Source organism: Amblyomma mixtum, chromosome 2 (genome assembly GCF_055824585.1).
Source record: "Amblyomma mixtum isolate Tamu chromosome 2, ASM5582458v1, whole genome shotgun sequence".
Taxonomy (NCBI): domain Eukaryota; kingdom Metazoa; phylum Arthropoda; class Arachnida; order Ixodida; family Ixodidae; genus Amblyomma; species Amblyomma mixtum.
The window spans coordinates 297947706-297967822 of record NC_143013.1 but is presented as its reverse complement, the minus strand read 5'-3'; the positions used below and the strand labels follow the sequence as shown (position 1 = coordinate 297967822).

General features: G+C 45.0%; 2 protein-coding genes across 3 annotated transcripts in view; both read right to left on the bottom strand.

The window, feature by feature from the left end:
* Positions 1–1882: 1882 nt before the first annotated feature.
* On the bottom strand, positions 1883–4189 carry LOC149364626 (THAP domain-containing protein 1-like). Its single transcript, XM_089570152.1, has 4 exons — positions 3658–4189; positions 3185–3248; positions 3006–3122; positions 1883–2656 (listed from the first exon to the last, which is right to left on the bottom strand). Exons 1-4 carry the CDS (start codon positions 3985–3987, stop codon positions 2592–2594), a joined length of 576 nt encoding a protein of 191 aa, XP_089426278.1. The 5' UTR covers positions 3988–4189; the 3' UTR covers positions 1883–2591.
* Positions 4190–6665: 2476 nt separating this feature from the next.
* Usp5 (ubiquitin specific protease 5) overlaps positions 6666–20117 on the bottom strand; it is a 30933-nt gene continuing 17481 nt past the window's right edge. For both annotated transcript variants that reach the window (XM_089574586.1, XM_089574588.1), the window contains 9 exons: positions 17073–17226; positions 15790–15847; positions 14307–14429; positions 13877–13965; positions 13663–13779; positions 12584–12727; positions 11930–12045; positions 11447–11570; positions 6666–7711 (listed from right to left, as the gene is read on the bottom strand). In XM_089574586.1, coding sequence (XP_089430712.1) covers positions 7530–7711; positions 11447–11570; positions 11930–12045; positions 12584–12727; positions 13663–13779; positions 13877–13965; positions 14307–14429; positions 15790–15847; positions 17073–17226 — 1107 coding nt within the window. In that variant the 3' untranslated portion in view covers positions 6666–7529. The remainder of the gene's footprint in view (positions 7712–11446; positions 11571–11929; positions 12046–12583; positions 12728–13662; positions 13780–13876; positions 13966–14306; positions 14430–15789; positions 15848–17072; positions 17227–20117) is intronic.

The following is a 20117-nucleotide window of genomic DNA, read 5'->3' as shown; positions in this document are numbered from 1 at the left end:
CGGCTGGTAACGTGGGCCTGCGCAAGACGGAGCACGTCGAAGACCAAAGCGCCCAGTCGATACCCGCCGCAGCATGTGCCCCACCATGTCTCCGGTGTGCTTGAGTTTGGCAATTGTAGCATCTGCTTCGAGCCAACGGTGAATATGGAGGCCGAAGACTCGGACCTCGTTCACTTCGCGCACGGGACCCTCGCGGAGGGAGATGCGACGTTTATGAAGTTCTCGCCTACCGCGGTGAAGGTGGCGTACAACTTTCACAAGACGATAATAAGGTAGGAATCATTGAAAGCGCAACAGAATGGACACATATAATTCTTCTGGCTGGCATCTTCTGAGGGGGGCGTTGGTAGCTTTGCAACTCTGCCAACGCCAAAATGATTACGAGCTGGTATAGGTGAGCTCCCCCTATTGTGGTCCCACTGTTCAGTCGCACCTCCTCTGTCTAAGAAGTGTACGCACAACGACGATTCCATTACTTTGCGCGGCTGCGGGTTGCCGTGGCAAGGCTACAGTTCTATGCAAGCTTCCGCTGCGTGTGGCAGAAATGCGGTTCTGAGTGGCAGCGCCCAATCTCGGCACTCGGCGAGTGAAATTAGCGTGTGAAATGTTCAAGTGGAATAACTTTTATTTGCATGCTCCAATCTTATTAACTATTTCTGCACTGGTATCTGGACATCATGAGGAATCCTTTGAGTCAAATAGTGCAATTTCCTCTACCCATTTCTGGAATGGGGTTTCTTCTAATGTGCGCAAACGCATATAGCCTCCTCGCCACCGCTTCCGCAAGGCATGCTCTGCAAAATGGCTGACAAGTTCACTGCGTGAGTGTTCTTTCACGAACAATATCTACGCCAAAGGACCGCGGGAGAATAATTAGGTGCAGTGCTGCATCTCCGATATGCCCACGCAGATGCGCACGTGGTCTCTGCGCGCGCCGGCCTCAAGCGAGAACACGTGGTCTGGCTCTCAAGATTTCGTGAGTCAGGGATTAAGTGCAGCGCATACAAAGTACTGCATATTAGGCGTGTCCACAGATAGTTCACGCATACCTGCTCTGGCTAAACGAAGTAAGCCCAAGAAGAACTGATATGGCCATTCCCCCCTACATTCCTTTTTCCGTTGAGCAAATCCGTACTTGCTACTGGCTAAAATGCCCATTCGAGCCGTTTCCCTTTCCGTGGAAACATGGACTCGATCTTAAATAAAAAAAAAAAAAGATTTCTCACGCTGCCAAAATATTCATAAGTCGCTACGTCCGTCCAATGTGCTGTATATCAGACTAGCTGGAAATGCGTTATCACCAGATGTTTTCATAAGTTTGTCTCACCTCATTTTGTGCTAGCTGGGAAAGTACACAATATAACTAAAAAACTGAAGCTTCCACGATGCCTAGCTGTCCTGCTTTTGTCACTTGCTTGGCACGGCAGTAAAGTCGCTGCAACAGGTGAAGAAACTTACTGGATTGAAGAATGAATTTTGAAATAGCATTTTTTGGGCATTTTTACGTTTTCAAGCAAATTCGATTTGTGTGGCTGGCGTGTTTGATCAGCAAAGAAGAAGATGGATACTACCAAGCTGCGATCAGTGCCACCAGAAGCATTACCTATCAGACAAGCATTTCTGAAATTAGGTAAGAACAGGAAGACAAGTCTGCTGGCAAATGAAAATTTATTTCAAGCATCACTCTTTTTATAGCACTTAAAAACAGATATAAATGCAATTTTAGAAATTCTCAACATATATTTATGTTTCCAGTATTAACAGTTCAAATGGACTATATATAACAGAACAGTAAAATTTATGTGCTAAATGTTTTTTTTTTATGCCACACCCACACAGCCTCATCCTTTGACACACTTGGTACTGGCTACTTTTATTTATTTATTTGGGAATACTGTAGCCCTCACTTCAGGACCATAACAGGAGAGGTTTTTAAAGGTGATGCAGTCTTTATATCAAGCACCCTTTTAATAGGTGCCGTTTGCAATGCAGCCATGACCACTTTCAACAGTCTGTCCGTGTGTAACCTGCAAAAGCAACTGAGAGGTCATTGATTTTTTGCCCCAAATAAAGCAGACTCCTCTATAACCCCCTGGATGCCATGTGAGGCCAGCATTGTCACTATGGTTGTAGGGTTGCTAAAACAGAACAGCTGCACAAAACTCAACATTTAGCAGAGGCTGCTGCTTAGTGATGTCCTGGTTTTTCCAACAGAATGTGTGGCATGACAGATATTTGGCACAAACTACCACCAGTGTCTATATGCATTGCATTTTGCATGTGAATGGTGCAAGGGACATGTTTAAGGTATTTCATCTTGACTAAAAACACACTGCCTTATGCAGGTCCAGTGCAAAGTTCCTCTGTAGTATTAACTAGGCTGTCTTGGCTGAAACAAATGGAACATAGCAAAACACAAATAGGAAAGTAAGAGATCACTGCATAAATGCTGTTTTTCTGATGAAAACCCCCAAGATAAAAAACGCCTAAATGTGATGCTGCAAGCATGATGTCACAGTAGCAATCCCATATACCTGGGCTCATTCAAGCAGCAACAACCTTCTTCAAGATCAGCTGCTGTCTCTGTCTTCCTACTGCTTCACAGTGATTTTGACTTGTGTAGATACATTTGTCATGAAGCCATGAACTTGGATACCTGGAAAAAGAATTTCGTTATATGGTCAGCATTTCTGTGGGAAGTTTTGGAAACATTCTTTTTCTCTTCTGGGGAGGGGGCTAAGTTATGCAACACCTACGACAGACTCTTGCGCTTTTTCTGGTTAAGATGTGTAATGCCCGTAATTACTCAGAATCTTCAGCCTATATAGGCCGAAATTCTGAGTAATATTGCGGATCAATGTAGTCAGGTGTAAAATGTATTTTCATAACCACCTATTTAGGTTGTTATGAAAATAAATTTTACACCTGGCTACATTGATCTAACTGCAACATATCATGAGCTGGGAGTGTAACAAAAAATGTGCGCTTAAATTAGACACACATACCAATAGAAGCAGTCTGAGGTTGTGTTTGCAGAGACCGTGACACCATTTTGCTCATGGCCTGTGAAGCTTGGCAAATTGTTGCAGGCCGCACCATCACTTGAACATACATGTTCGTTGCTGCAAAACAGTCAAAGCAGCTTGCCTCAAGCTTCTCATCAGCACCGTGCCCATTATATCACCTGTTTGCAGGTCTGGAGAAGGCGAACCTGAAGAGTCAGAACTGTCTAGAAGCTTTGCAAGAATCTGAAAACAAGAAAATTAATTCAGTATGACATCATATGACAGCACAGAAGGAAGTCTGAACCACTGATTTTTTTGTGAGTATGTTTCTGCCAAATGCATTTGTGATCTAGAGTTTTTATTGGCAGCTAAAATGCCAGTGTTTGTCAAATCCGATCGTAATCACAATCCCAAGATGTGGAACACTGGGACAGAAATGTGCTTCTTTTCTCTCACATCCGACAATCTAATCATTTTATGTGTGTCAGTTATCAGTGGTTAGGCGAGCAGCAACTTCGCTTGCGCAGAAATATCTTTACTCTGCCAATGCTCAGCAGCACGCGCTTGATGTGCGAAGCGAACGCTGCATTCGCTATCGCCACACTTCTGAGGATCAAACCTGCGGTCCGCCGAAGATGCACCTAGCCGTTACCTCACGTTTTCTTCTCTTCTTGTAAGCACGTCTTCGGGGTGGCGAGACATTCATTTTGTGGGCGAAAACAGAAGGCACCACGCCAGGTTTCAATCGTGCCGATTTTATGGGTAGTCCGAGAGAACGCATCACTGACAAGCTTTGGTAGTAATCACTGTCACGGAAATGGTCAGAGCACAACACACTTGACCTCGACGGAGTGAATTTTTTCGTCTTCACTGCTGCCACCCACAGCACCCACTGTTGGTAGTCTCTTGGGAATTTGTGAAACACGACGTCGTCTCGCCCGCCAAAGTTTTTACAGCCGTACGCCACGCAAGATGACGGCATGATGAGAAGTTCCGTTCTGCCCGCCGAGAGCACTAAAATCGACACGAAAAAAAAACACGCGAAAACGCTTGGGAGGATGAAACAAATCCCGCGCTGCGTTGCTTGACAGCGTTCGGCGAGCCACGGTCGACGGTAGGTCCCTTGGCCCTCTAGTCAGCGCCCTAGTTAAAGAGTACTAGACTACCCTAATACACTTTATCCTAGCCACAGCACGCACAGTACGCGACCGGAAGCACACGAAGAATTTGCCGTCGTTGACGTCACCACCGCCTTGTCAACGCCCGTCGCCAGATGCCCTTGTTTTCACTACAAGTACAAAAGCATACGCAAGGCGGAGCTTCTTATCCCCATGTGACCTGGTAGCTGGCGCGCGTGATTTGAACGGCAGTGACAGGGCCGTGAGGCCAGTGCGCTCCGATGCCTCGGAAGGCCACGTGAAACGCGGAAGGAAGGGTAGGTGGAAATATAACGGACAGGGTGCGTTAACCGTTCGCTTTTTCTGTGGTGCGATTGTGCATCATCAAAATGTGATACGTTACTTCAACCGAGCTGGCATCAAATCCACTTTAGTCAGCTCTTCCTTTTAGCCAGAGCCTGTTAATCAACCGGCAACCGTAAATCTGTTGTTCGCCCTGTAAAGAGGCAAATCCCGCAGCCAATGCAACAGCAACATCCTTTTAAAAACGTTTAGCTGACCAAGTAAAGGGGTTATGAATAAGTTACAGCTCAGTTAAAACCTATGATTTGTTGATTATAGCTACATGTACTCAATCAATGATTTCCCCACGCACCTGTACACACACCCTCGTTTTTTCCGAAACCACCCCCTGATTTTGTAACTTTTTTTTTTTTTTACACGCGACGGGGAAATTTGTTTTATAGCGCCAGAAGACCATACGTACGCAAAGGGGCACATCGTCCAACTGGCTTGTGGTGGATGAAAGCACGATCCACGCGAAACGAAAGGCGAATACGACCACCCGGAGCCCAGGCTTCAAAGCGCGCCATGGCTAAGGTGCAAGCGTGGCCTCCGCGATCGAAGCGCGCGCCGCCGCCGGAGCAGATCGCGGCGGCCACGGTGCAAGCATGGCAAGCGTGCAGCAAGACGATGGCGCCACCTGGTGACACCCAGCGAAAGCCCGTTGCATGCTGCGCGGCCTCCGCGATCGAAGCGCGCGCATGGCGCATGCTGTCTGGCGGCGCGCTTGCAGTCGCGGAGAATTCATGCATCACTGGATGCTCAAGTATTTTTTTGCTAATAGTCTGAAATGCCCTGCAGTTTCTTGACACATTTTATGTGATCCTTGTTTTTAGTTTTGTCCACTCATAAATACGACTAATTCTTTGAGTAATTTTTCACAATCAGAAATTTAACGCCTCAGTTTCAATTCAAACTCATGCCCAGTACCATCTGTTTTTTTTTTCTTGTTTTGCAAAAACATGCAACACAAGCCTCTACAGCACTGCCCAGATGCCCTGCCTTGTGCTTCCTCTTGAGCAATGTCGATTACACAACTAGCTTGTCCACCTGTCCTGGCTTCATCTTTTGACTACCCAACTTCGGGAGTGTTTCCACAAAGGACAGAAGATATTGAGGGCACTTAGGACTGCTTATGTGCTTTGAACTCATAAGTATTGTCTCATCGTGAGCTCTGTTGCAAGGTTCATTAAGCATTCCTTCCTCTCCAATGACACACGTATACTCAGTAGCATACATATATTAGAGGGGGGGGGAACAAAAGAATGAAAAATAACAGGCCCTGCCTGCACCACTTTCGTACAACAGGCTCATTAGCATACAGACGTAAGGAAATTTACGCACTATAGGTTCACCTTTATTCGCCAAGAAGCACCGCGCACAACTGAAAAAGTTGCTATGTTCGCTGCCAACCAAGAGTGCTGTCGTTTTGTAAATAGCCACCCGACTTGTACTGCTTTGTGTTCCCACACCTTTTAAGGCAATAAAAAAAAAAAAACGCGATTTTGTTGCCTAAGGGTTGTGCTTTCCTTGCAATCTGAAGGTCCTTGGTTTAGTTCCCTGCACTGCCAAAGAAAACTTTTTTCTTCGTTGCACTAACTGCAATAATTTTGTTCTAATGCTGACATTATGCGACAGCATGGTGACGTCACTGAGGAATTTCGTGCCATGGACGGTGGACGCTAGCTTTTGTGCCAATGGGACATATGCTTTCACATAAAAATTTTACCGACAACAATAACAACGTGCAACTTGTTTGTTTCGAATTCCATGAATAAAATGCTCAGGCTCGAAAGCCGCTCGTGTTTTCAGCAATTGGTAGCTCGCTCCGCCATAGCACTTGCATCTCGGCTTTGCCGTGCTGAAAAATAAACATGTTCGTATTCCTCCATATGCAGCGGACTGCACACAGACGGCGGGTTGCAATTTTGCTTGTTTGCCTCAGAAATATACCATAATTGCAGCTTAGACTGTTTTCCTGTTGTCGCTGCAAGTATGGAATTACTGAGGTATAGCTGCGTAGATATGGTGCACACATGAGGTATAGATACTGTACATGCAGAGGTTAATGCATGTCACTCTTGGCTATAATACACACTCACTCTTGGCATCAATACACATAGCTGTGTGACAGCTACATTTTCATAGCATGCAAGAACCACAGCACATAAGACAATAAAAAAACCTGCAAAAAGCATAGTGATGTGCAAACTTTGGTTTATTTACTTGGCAGTCTACCTTACATGGTCTTGGAGGTAGTTGTAGAACTAGAAAATAATGGTGTACGTTTGATTGGAGTCTGCGTGTTTGCAGCACAGCAGCCACTTACAGCTGGCCAGTGACGACTCTACAATGCTGCAGAAATTTGTAGTGAACACTTCCACACAAATGATCAGAATAAGAACAAAACAATGCAGAACACACGCCCGCATATTTACAAGTAGGATAAGGCATGTCCACAATAATCCACTGCGTATTCTTTGTGGTATTTAACAAGTTTACTCAGTTCAAAGTATGCCAGCATACACCAAAGTGTGGATTATGACACTGTGAGAAGGCACAAACTCAATCCTGTAACCATTTGCCCGACACAATTTCAACACATTTTAAAGGTCTACGCATTGCCACAATCTCCATATACAGATAAATAAACATAGAACTCTTGAAAAATTGAATTCAGTGAAAAAAAAAAAGAAATATTCAAACAAAATTCCTATGATAATACAGCATTAGACAACCATTCCAAATATGTTTTTAGCTTACTGTGAGAATTTACAGGTGATGTTCCCCAGACCACTGTAAGGCAGTTTCATGACATATTATAGTAGAAAAGAAAGCCCAAATTCAAGACAAGAAATGCTGATCAAACAGCACCACAAAATCGATTCGTATTACACACGCAAGCTTTCAATACACTAGGCAAGTTCACCACTTGCAACATTTCTGATGATGACGGTGGCAGTGCGGCTGTCGTGCCTGCAGCCTAGACTGCACTGCTTGAAGTGGCTGCAGGCGCTGTGATGGTGTCGTCGACTCTCGCTCGTTTCGGCGAAGGTCCATCTAGTCATGAGTTCGGCACCCGCTGGTAAAGGTACAGGTAACCGAACTCCTTGGGAAGATGCTCAGACACGGCCACCTTGTTATCGTTGAAGATGACCCACCGACCATCCTTGAAGATGTGGCACACGTAGTGGCCCACCATGGTGGACTCACCCATGTGACTGATAAATGCCACAAGCTGGTACTCTGCAGAAACAAGAGACATATGTGAGACCAAGGAATAGAAAGCAGGCCCTGAAGCAGCAGCTAATTCGACGCACCAAAATTACCTGAGTGATGAAGCAGACTACTGGCCACACAAACCAGACATAAGTGCTTCTTCAGTTTAAACTGCAGTCAAGTACCTCTGTCCCATTAAGAACCTTCTATGACCTTATATACAGTAGAACCCTGCTACAGTAAACTCCGATGTATTAAAGTGAAACTGTAGTCCCATTTCGCCTTCCATAGACGACTGTACACTTTTTTTTTTGTTTATAGCAAAGACGTCTTTAATAAAGAAAGAGTTATAGTAAAGAGCGTCTGGCCGTGGAGACGTACTATACGCAAAATGATGACACTGCGGCGCGCACGCAGCCTAGGATCTCAAGGCCAACATTCGAAAGCAAACTGATACCGAAGACAATAAAACGGTGCTCTTCGAGATGGCTTCACCACAGAGCTCTTTAGCTGCGAGAAGAAGCCACCTTTTCGAAAGCCTTGGGGCCGCGAGGCAAAGCGCATGGCACACATTGAAAGAAAAAAGAAAAGCTTGCTATGAACGTGGAAAGAAGGCGCCGCGGACGGCAGGGAAAGGAAAGACAGTAAATATGCTGTGAAGAGTAGGGAAGACAAAACGAGCCCAATGTTCACTGCACTGCACAGCACGAGGCAGCAGTGCAAAGAAGCGGAGGCATGGCGGCACTGCTTCGGCAGTTTTGCCACGCTTGACTATGTCACCGCATTTCATAACTGCTGCCACTTAAACAACATCGAAGCCGAGGGCATGCATTATACTCATAGCCGCGTTGTATTTGTGCAAATGTGGTACTTCCACAAGACGTAAACAAAATCGAAAACATAACTGAAAACAGGTCATTAGCACACATTATGATGATAAGAGTAGGATGGACAGTATTTCTAAGTGTTGTTTTCTAAACCAATCTGCATGTTGAGTGAGTAGCCAACTAATTACCAGAGCCATATCATCACCAACATATAGCAAAGACCCTACATAGTAAACATTTTTGTTGGTCCAAGTGACTACTATAGAGGGATTCTACTGTATCACTAAATGACAATAAAAATCCTCAATCAAAATCTCGCCCAGACAACAAACCATTACATAGAATCAGCAAGCAAGAAGCCATTCATACTATAGCTGTGCATTTATTGCACTAAAGTACTGCCAAACCTGGACATATCGCAATCTGAGGGGACTGCAGAATTATTTCGATACATCAATAAATCAATATGCGTGCAAAATCAGGCTCATGACAGATGCAACTGCAACCTGCAAGCTTTTGTTATTTTCCCATGAACACTGCCCAAATTCACAAATAAGGCTGGTTGAGGGGTGAACAAAAAGACTTCACATGAAGCAGGATGCTGCCAGTCTCTGTGAATGCATGTTCGGTATGGTTCCTGTCTTCTAAAATTCTAAACTGAAAGGGTGGCAGCAAGAAGACAGCAATATATATAGCTGAGCCAAAGCAGGAAACCGATTGCTGGAACGACCCTTCCCAGGCATGCTTTTCATAAGAATACAGCACAGTACACAACCTCTTAACAGAAGTTGCCTGTGATGTATTTGTCTTCCGCTTTGCATACAGACAGGGCACATTCATTGCCATCAAGTGGTGAAATTGGTGGCAAGACCACCATCAAAGGCCAAGCCTTTATGCTGCTTTTCAAGCAAGCCTCCCCAGGTAACAAATGCCTAGGAAGTGCCGACGAAACAGTGGGTATAGGGTGTGTGCCGGCTACCAGAGATGTACAGCAGTGCTTTCACATACGATATACCCTAGGAGAAAGTTCAGATGTTTAGTATATAAACCACAAATAAAAATATTCGAGTTCAAAATAAACAGGTCTGACAGTACAAGCCAGGCAAGCCAACAGGTTACATGGTTGTTCACACAATAATACCGCAGCTATATCTAGAGTCATTCAATAACAAATGAAATGAATATTTTTATATATATATATAGTCAAAGACCGAAAATTCAGAGCCCCGAGATATTTTTCGCGGCACTGCAGCATACCGCATAGAGCCAATGCATAAGAGTGCCTGAAATTTCAGACACATCACAAGTAACTGCTTGACTTTTCAGACTTTATTCGCGCTGGCCATGGCACCACTGCCAACAGCCAAGCAGCCATGTAATATGTATAGTTGTACCTCATCAATTCAGCCTCCAAAAGCGATCAAAAATGTAACTGATTAAAGCAAAATTCAAGCTAAAGGGGAGCCTCTGAAATACAAAGACTTCAATTTTTATCTGTGGGAATTTAAAAAATTCCTGTGAGCAAGCTACTCGCCTAATCGAAAGCAAACTTTGCTCACGGGGTAGCATATTATGGTCTACGTTATTTGAGATGTACTTAAACGTCGGTACTTGCCTGCATTTCCTGAAATTAAGAAGGAACTGCTGTCAACTGCGAGTAAAGCTGTCGCAGACGAGAGCTATACGCGAGCCGAGCAGCTGGTTTGACAGGGCGCGCCATCTGCCAGAAGGCGAGATTCGACGAACAGACGAGCCGGGACGTCGTTTGCCTCGCCTTCCGGCAGATGGCGCGCCCTGTCAAACCAGCTGCTCGGCTCGCGTATAGCTCTCGTCTGCGACAGCTTTACTCGCAGTTGACAGCAGTTCCTTCTTAATTTAAAGAAATGCAGGCAAGTACCGACGTTTAATTACATCTCAAATAACGTAGACCATAATATGCTACCCCGTGAGCAAAGTTTGCTCTCAATTAGGACAGTAGTTTGCTCACAGGAACTTTTTAAATTCCCGCAGATAAAAACGGAATTCTCTGTAGTGGGGCTGATATTCTCCACTCATTTTGAACTGGTAGCATTCTCTGACACTGTCCGCTACTAAAACTTGAACAGTATTCAAAGTTCGCGGAACTAATCTGTGCAGAGTACTCCACCCTGAATGCATGAAGATGCAGCAGCAAAGTGTGTGGAGGGCATACGGCTTCAAGGAGATGGCGAGAGGAAAAACAATGGCAGCGCTTTTCAAAACGAGGAGCTCGTACCGGCGAAACGCACAGCAACCCCAACTGTTCAATTACAACATCAAAACAGGCAAAATGGCTATCATTATAAGCAAGCCACAGCAGAGTGCCAACACAACATATATATTGATGGCATTGCTATTGGTATTCAGCTTAGTCATTAGGCTTAATTACGAAGGCCAACTCCAAAGGCATGCTTGTTTCAGCCGTTTGTGGGTTCCTATCTCTACTGCCTTCTTTGCCTTTTGTTTTGCGACCAATATACGATAGGTGAAGCACAGATTCCGCAGTGGCTTGCATCTGTAGTTCGTCCCAGCCTATGAGTTCATTCGCAACATGCTGACGGCAATAGAGGCGCCAAACTACAAGCTCATGAAAGAGGGTCACTGCCCTTCACCTGTGAAGTGATTTCTAAGGTGAAATTTGAGTTTTAGAATGTTTTTGCAGTCCCTAGAAAGCCTGAAAAACCGGTCGTTGAATGCAGAAAAGGCCCCTCACAACATCAGTAATGCCAAGCTCATTAAGCAAACAGGTCTGCAAGGTTCAAAGCCAGGGGAGCTGTTTGCCTGAAATGCTGAAGTAAAAACCAGCGAAAGAACACACAAAACTGAGCATTCTTAGCCGCACGACAATCCAAACCAGCACCAATGATGGAATCTTTAACTAGGTAGTATAGGAAAGTGGTACAGCAAAAGCTCTTACTTCCAGAGCCATCTCTGATGTGAGGGCCAACAACTTCAGTGTCCATGGCATCGTCTCTATTCTCAGCCTGAAGCTCATCGGTTCTGCTGAAAATCCAGTCAATGGCTCTCTCAAGGTTGTTGTCCTAAGAGAAGAAGAGAACAAACATGCAATTCTGCCCATTTTCCTTCCCATGCACACGTCAGAAACCTCAAATTGTCCAGAGGGCAGCGTTCCTTATTTGCAGTTCACATGAAGTCTTTGCCCTGCAGTGAATTACTTATCTAGGCTGAAAATGACTTACAAGAGCTAAAATAATTGATTTTCGCATCCGGATGCCAACTGCATTCGGAAAGTTTCTGCAAATTACAACCTATGCTCACGCACATCATCATCATTGCTGATCTCATATCAAAAGAAGCACGCATGCAAAATGAGACTGCAATCACAACTCAGCATGCACCATGCACAAGAATAAGTTTCGAACGTAATGAAAAATCTTACTGTAGCCTTGAGAGCCTTCATTGCCTGATCTCGGGAGAAGCCCATTGACTCAATCGTAGCCACTGCTTCCGCATCAGCCTGGAAGGCACCAGGCTGTACAAAGGGGGCCGCATAGTCTTCAGGTGCATAAAGATTAGAAAAAGAAAACAAGAAAGCTTACAAATCTCGCAAAGTATTCCCTGGCAGCTAGCCACGATGAATGTCTGTGTAACATGAAACAAACAAATACACCTATTCAAACGCAAACACTTCAGCAGCTAAGGAAACAAAATTTAAAAAACAAGAAAGGCAGTCAAAGAAAGTTTTTCAAGCTACAAAAAAGGAAAATCGTGAAGAAGATCCAGGTTCCCATCAAATGAAAAACTTAGAAATCACAGAACGTTCACTAACAGCAAGTCATAATTACTGTCCGCTTGACACAAAAAATGGGTCCCTCTTAGTCACTGCCCCTCTATGTACTTTTACTCTATAGACAAACATTACGGAGTGCTAACAAGAAGACTTGCACCACAGTGCTCATCAGGACGTGCAAAGTGACAGGGATATCTCAAAGAGCAGGCTTCTCACTAGGCACACAAGGTCATGTCAAGTCAAGTGCATATCAGAAATGCAAACTTCCATCACGTGAAACAGGCACAAGCAAATGCCACTTGCCAGGGTCGCCAATGTGCTCCATGGCCCAGTTGGTGGCAGCTTCGATGCCAGCGTTCTGGGTGAAGTACACAGCCTTCTTGCATGCCTCCAGTGGGAAGCCCATGTCACACAGCTGGGACACCAGTGCAGCGTCAAGCTCCAGAGCTGACGAGAAAATGCATGGATGGACTTCAGAAGTGTCACAAGGACATCCATGTTTCATGCTTGTAAAAACCAAAGCTCTGAAGTGCCTTTCATTCAAGCTGCCATTCCTCCATCTCCAAGCTTTCCCTGTGTCCGCAGCATCAGCTAGCTTGCCAGGACATGCAATGCTCCTGAAGCTCAACCATTTGAACAGTCATGAACAATATTTAATTTCTTCATGTCGTTACGAATGAGAACAAGCAAAACACAAAAAATCATAGGCGCACCCTTGCTGGCTTTAAGTAACAAAAGAGAGAACAGGTTTAGATGAGTGCTGCCAATTCAATGCAAGCCTGTGATAAAAGAGCTAAAAACACTAAGATGGTGGCAGTCAATGCTTACAGAACTAAGGCAAGCCACAGAAAATCAGTTTACTCACAAAAATCCAAGCAAATCAATAGAATTCCTTCACTGAATATATTGTATCCATATTACTCTTGCACCAAATATTATATACTCCAAAGAGCTTTAATAACGGCACTAAAAGTGACCAATAGACTAGGGAGACCACCATTCATACTTATTCAATTATGAGATCAGCGATCACTGCTCATGAACTGCACGCAACTGAACAGCTCCAAATGCAATCAGACCTGCCCTTTTACACCTATACTAAACTAGTGCAAGTTACGGCCACAGCTCACGCAATGCATTGCACCAGCAAAAAGAAGGAAGAAAAAACAAGTGGCTAAAGAGCCACATAAGAACATAATTTTTTAGCAAACAAGCAGAAAACCCTTCCCAGAGGATGAAGTTACTTCAAATAGAGCAAAGAGAACATTACAAACTCAACATATTTGCGACACACCAGCACAAAATTTTTTGCAAGCGATGTGCAACAGCTAAGAAGTTAGCACCTTTCGTTCTTTTCAGTAAAATTAAAGCGAGAAACTTACTCTGTGTGGCGCCTTCATTCGTTTGCTTAGGTTCTGGCAACAGTTCTTCTCCAGGCTGAAGGCCACTGCCCCTCAGGAAGGTGAGATCAAGCTCCTGGGGCATCAGCATTTCCACGTCTGTGGGATGCACAAAAAAAATGTGAAATTTAAAGCTGAAACATGGCGTTCTCGGCCTTTCGAGACATGGTGAACAGACTGATTAATTTCCCCTCACCCAGTTTCTTTGGAATCCAGTTTTTGCCGAGGGCAAACTTCTTCAGCTGTATCATCAAGTAATCCGGAAACGTGCGCAATCGAGTGGTCCTGCCAAAAGCACAGAAAAATTCACATAGTATTTTTTCTCTCCTAAAAGTGCTTTCTTTTTGCAGCTTGATATGGGAAGAATCCAGCATACAGACAGACAAAAAAGCTACAAATTATAAGAAAATCACATATGGACAATATTTGTACAATAATTTGTGAAATCCCGAGGAGAAATGGCACCAAATAATTATTAGATTTATGCTAACAATACACTACACCAGCAGCCATAAAATAAAGCAAAACTGGCAAAATTTCCACACTGTTATGCTTTTCGTTGATTTCTATTACAACTTTTCCACAAGTCTTTAAGACAATCAAATTAAAGCAAAAAAGATGCTCACTTTTCCACTGTCACTTTCTTGTTGACAGCTGTGCTGAAGAAGTCGCTAACCAGCTCGGTGCTGGCAAAGGCTTCCAGGCAGGCAGACAGTGGTATCTTAGACCTCACCACAGAGTCAGGGTCACTGCACAATGCACAGATGTCAAAACAAACTGCGATTAATCATTTCACAGAAGGACAGCCTATACTGAAATGAAAAAGTCTCGTGTTGCGTTCCAAATGACATCGCCACACTGCCTCTGCACCACCCCTGTGTTGTAGCCAGCAGCAATGCACACAACATCAATAATGCCAGAGGCCGGCTTTTAATGATTAAACAAACTTTAAAATTTTTATTTTGCTGCAGTGAAATAACAGAAAGAGCTCTTCCACATACCATATATACTCATGCAAGGGCCGCACCCCCAAATGTGGCAGCTGGTATTTAAAAAAAAAAAAGTCAGTCAAAAAAGCCCAATTTTTTCCCAGCTGGTACGTTCCGCTGGGAGCTAGCTAACAATAACACTTGGCGCGACCACAGACGCATCGTCCTGCGTGCCACGCTTCACCAGGAACTGCGAACACACGACGCCTAAACGCAGCTAACTCGTCCTGTGCACTTGGCATCCACACCAAAAAGGGCAAAACGTTATTCTGCGCTAAAGCCAGAATGAGGTGAAACCCATGCTAGAGCGCATTTCCTTGCACAAAAGCGCTGCCCGCCAGACTCAGGTACAGGCGAAATACACAAGAGGTCTAACCTTGTCACCAGTTTACCACCAAACAATAATCTCACATTAAAACGAACACTTAACTCGTTTCTGCCACGCCATTGAAAGCGAAGCGCGTGGGAAAGCAGGCCAGGCGAAGGCCACCTCACACAAGACGGCCGTGGATCACATGCGTGGAGCATCGCTCCGAACCATCAGCAAAGCCGTCATTACTGGCAGTCAAGTTCCGGATCTTTGGAGGATCTTAACTTGGGACAAAGCGATGTCTCCCAGCAAAGTGCTTTAGTCACTTGCTTTATTCCTGGCAGTTAATTCGCACTGGTCATTGGGAGCGCGTCGTGTCATCCATATTTTGAACACATTATGTATTCGAAGGATTTGCCGGGGCTGCGCTAATTTGTCACAAAAATGCGTGTCGCTACATAAAAGGTGGCGCAAAGTAGGGGCTTCACTGCAGTCTAAAATATTTCACTAAAAAATGGCAGTCCCATGCAAGTACCGCACCCCGTTAGAACCGCGAAAAAAAAGGTAGAGCCCTTATGCGAGTATATACAGTACTCCCTTCAGCCCAAATGCCAAAATTTAGCAAAGAACATATCCATAGTGGCAAATCAGAGGACATCACTTATTTCAATCACACGTTTGACACATGTGCTCGCACCCATAGTGGTCACACCCTGTCCGTTATGAGCAATTACCAACAATGCCAAAGCAAAACAGCAGCTGAAATTTATTTACAAGCACAAAAAAACATGGCGGCTGAGTGGCACTTACATTCTTTCCCCCTTCTTGATAAGCTCCTCTTTCTTGCTTTCATAAGCATCCACTTCCTCTGCATGCAAGAACATATACAAAAAAAGGGGAATATAACTCCCTGCTCTGCCAACAGAGTCACTCCTTTGGTCCAATGTATTTCAGCTATATTTCAGTGTATTTTGCAGGCAAAGAAAACAGAGTACAAGAAACAATTACAAACACCAGAGCTTCAGTCATGCTTACTAAATGTCTCTGCCTTCTAATTAGCCCAGCCTAACCTAAATTCTTAGCAGGAGGACGTACAGAAAAGGAAAAGGTTATAATAAGTAATATGATATTCCCTCAACTGTTCTCCGTTCTGGGCAGTTCTTGATTGTAGACAAACGCACCTGCACCTGTTTCTCAGCACTACTCGGGCTATGCTTGGTTTCACTGCTGTATTCTATCCCATCACAACCCGGCGAACAGACATGACTTGTCTCTTGTGCCTTTAGCCTAATAACATATGTTTCCGAATGAAAAAAAAAATAAAGGGAGGTTTACTCTGAAAAGCAGTGCTGATTTGAAGTCAAGGAGTGAAATGGCAAAACAGTGGAAGCCCTCATAGCATAGCACCATGCAATGGTGCTTTGGTACACAAGACTCCATAAGGCCTTGCATACAGGTGGGAATACATTAGTGTACAAATAATGCAGAACGGCTGAAAGCCCATGTCAAGGCTACTTGTTGTGTTGCTACAAGCAAAATTACTTTTTCGGCACTGGTACCCCCTTTGTTTTCAGCAGCTTGATCCAGCTGCAACTCGACTGCCATTGCACCTATTTATAACTGCATCACATAAGGAAACGTAAAAGCAAGTGCTTCCATTGATTGCACAATTTTCTGCCATGGTGTTTGTAATGCAGCCACTGCAGGATCAGCCACTTTGGACACCCAAGGCGTCCTTAAATATAACTGTCTTTTATTGATTTTATTAATGAAGTCACAATTATGAAATCTTCAGGGAATAGTATTTCTGTGTCCTGATTCTAAATATGTCATTTGATTTCATGTAAAGAAGTCCTTGTGCACTTATACATTATGCAAGTCCTTTGGAGAGAGCATTTAAGAAATTTTTCTGCATGGAACTTGCAGAAGTGCATGCCAGTGGTTTGTTTTGGAATTAAGGAACGCAATAAGGGTAACATTATTACAGGGTTGTGCCTTAAGCGGTGCGGGCCGGGCATTATTTTTCATTGTTCTTAGGCTGCCTAAAACCTGTCTACGCTGAAGAGGGCTGCAATGCAAGGGCTGCAGCTCACGTTTGTTGGTGGCGCAATGCAGAGGCACCGGCAGAGCGAGCAGCCAGTCACTACGCTTGGTGTAACGGACCTTCTTGGACTCTGTGCACTGGATGCGCTCTTCCACTTCGAACTTGAAGCAGTCCGCTGGGTTCACCTCATTTCGACAGTTCCTCTGCAAAAGGTGCACTCAGTGAATAAACGCTGCATGCTCAATGACCGACGCTAGGCATCAGGATCACTGCCAGTAGCACCATGCCTACGTTGCATGAGCAGCATAAACGGCTACTGCCGTCAATAGCAGCTTCTTAACTAAAAACCTCGTTAATTCGAACTCGATTTATTCGAAATCCTGCGTAATTCGAAGGTTTTCGGCCGTCCCAACAGTTTCCATTCAAAATTTGCCGGATAATTTGAACATCCAGCGCGCCCCTCTCCGGATAATACGTAGGTTTAAACCATGGCCTCCATGATTCGCGAAAAGAAAAATGTGTTGCCAGTCTCTGAGGCCAGTATAGTTGGGTTGCCGGAGTGGCAGCCAGGCGGCACTGTAAATCAATTTTCGGTTTCCAGTGGTTTGTTGTGCCTCAGCGATCTGCACAGTCGACTACCAGTCTCGGAGGCTAGCTTTAGTTGACAAGGCAACAACCAGGTGCCGCTAGGTCACAATTTTTCTGGCTCCGTTTCCGTTGTTTGTCTAGCTCGTGGCAGGCGCTGCTCGTAGTGTTTTGATTGTTCGGTGCCGCGATCAAACGTGTTCTGTGTTCAGGCGCGTTTATACTCCGACGTAGCTATGACCGCGGACGTGTCCGGCGGCTTCGGCGCACTTTGACCGCACCGTGGAGCATGTCTCTATTTCGCGCCAAGCGCGCCGAAGCCGCCCACCCAGAATGCACTGCGCACACCTCCCGCGCCACTCCTCCCCTCTACTCCCTTCGCCACTCGCCTCCTCTCACAGGCGGCGTGTCGAACGAAGAACGTTCTGCGCTCGCGTCGGAGCTCCGCTCCAAGCAGTGCCCCCAATCAAAGGGTGGCAGAAGAGCGAGCGTACCCCCCCCCCCCCCCCCCCCCTTCCCGTAGCCACAAGTAGCAGTCGCGTCGGAGCGCCTGGCGTAGCGTCGCCGATCTGACGTATCTGACCACAACCGGCTCTCGCCCGTGGGCCGAGAACGTCGGAGTATGTACGGACCTCTAACTACTGTGCCAAGCAGTCGTGCATCGATGACTACTTCAAGTGACCGTTTTTCAGGCAAAATAAAGGTGCAGTGTTGATGCAGCCATGTTTCGTACGTTGATTTCTCATTTTTCGTCGATTTTTGATAATTCGAAAACCCAATTAATTCGATGATTTTTCGCGGTCCGACGGACTTCGAATTAACGAGGTTCTACTGTATCACTTAACTGCATTGCCAGGCTGTGTTCACATGAGCCTTACTGTATAGCCCAGCTTGACTTTTGCAGTCATGTTAACAAGGCACTATAGTGCTTGGACAAACAAGTCCACACTTATTTATTTTTGTTTATACAATTAATATATTCCATCCCACTTTTTTGAACAGCTATTTCTGTCAGCATTTGGTATTTTAAGTAAGGTGAATCTTTTTAGCATAATGAGCTGGAGAAACTCAACAGAATAATCAACTCAATGAACTATTCAGAGTTTTTGAGAAGCTGCCTAAAATGTGAGCTTTTATAGGCAGGGCGCTTTGTGAAGGTTCAGAATCTATGTATGAGATAGATAATCGATTAAAGTTCTGTTAAAATAAGAGGAAGAGTGGCGAAAGGAAATCTCAGTGTCAGCTGATACAGCAGCTACATGTAATCACTTGTCCACTTAAAAAGCAACTGACAGCAATTACTCAACACAAATAATGCTGAAAGCTCAATGGCAGTTCCCAATGCAAAGTAACACTGTCCATATGGGCCCCAAGTGAACTCCAACTACCATGATATTAGCAGAAAGCTGAAATTAATGACGTAAGAGAGGCACACACTAGATGACGAACTGTCAACTCTAGTAGAAACCTTTCAGATGTTGATAATTAGCACGAGTGCCATTTTTCCATCAAGACAGTATACAGTGGACAAGGGTTGCCATGTACGTCAGCTTTTGCCCAATTCAAAGGTGAGGCTTTTATAATTACTAATTACTAGTCAGTAAAAGAATTAAAATAAAACTGAACAATAAGCAACACCTGTTACAACAACGTGTTTTCTGCTGTAAATCAGCAGTGATATCAGTAAAAGCTTGTTAATTCGACCCATGTTAATTCGGAATTCCCGATAATATGAACTGCTCAATCTGAGCCAGCCAATGCACATGTGAAGTCCATGGCATCAAACGCTCGCTAATTCGGATGCCATGGGTCTCACACTGGTTAACTCTTTCGTTACCACACCACTGTGCTTCGATCACCGGTGATCGAAAAATTCGAAGCGCTACGGCAGCGCGACCGCGGCCGCTACGGACTTGCTGAGTCATTCGGTTTGTTGTTCACACATTAAACTTCAACTTCCTGTTTAGTTTATATTTTTGCCAAAAAGCGGCAATTTTTGAGACGCGCTTGAAGTTGGGTGTGCGGCGTCGGGCGCTCCGAACATGCCGTCATCATCGGGAATGGCGCTCGCTCGAAAAAACCCCGTTCCACTCAATTCCGCTGCGTTTGCACCACATATTTTTGATGTATCGATTAGCACGGACCCTGACGACGATGCTGTATCGTCAGGTATTGTTTCGAAGCCCAAACTGGGCAACGAGAGCCCAGAACGCTCGCCTGTGCGTTCAGATTCCTCGTTCCGGTCTGTTTGTGCGAATCGAAGCTCCTCATTGTAGCCGTTACGGTGATGTGGCGCCATCTAAGTTGTTCTCCAGAGACTACAGTTTCGGTTTCTGCGTAGAGAGAAATTTTCCCACGACGCGCAAATTTTTGAAACGCCCTTGAAGCGGAGGGTACGGCGCGGACGCTCCGTGCATGGCGTCGGGCGCGCAGACGGCGCGCGCTCGGAAAAACCTTGCTGCGCGCAATTCTACTGCGTTGACTGCAATTATTATCTATGCTACGAGTA

Coding starts and splice junctions, on each gene's coding strand:
- LOC149364626 (XM_089570152.1), bottom strand. CDS start 3,987: ATGCCGTCATCTTGCGTGGCGTACGGCTGTAAAAACTTTGGCGGGCGA. Junction 3,249..3,657: donor AGAAGAGAAGAAAACGTGAG/GTAACGGCTAGG, acceptor TCTTGTTTTCAG/ATTCTTGCAAAGCTTCTAGA. Junction 3,123..3,184: donor TTCTCCAGACCTGCAAACAG/GTGATATAATGG, acceptor ACTGTTTTGCAG/CAACGAACATGTATGTTCAA.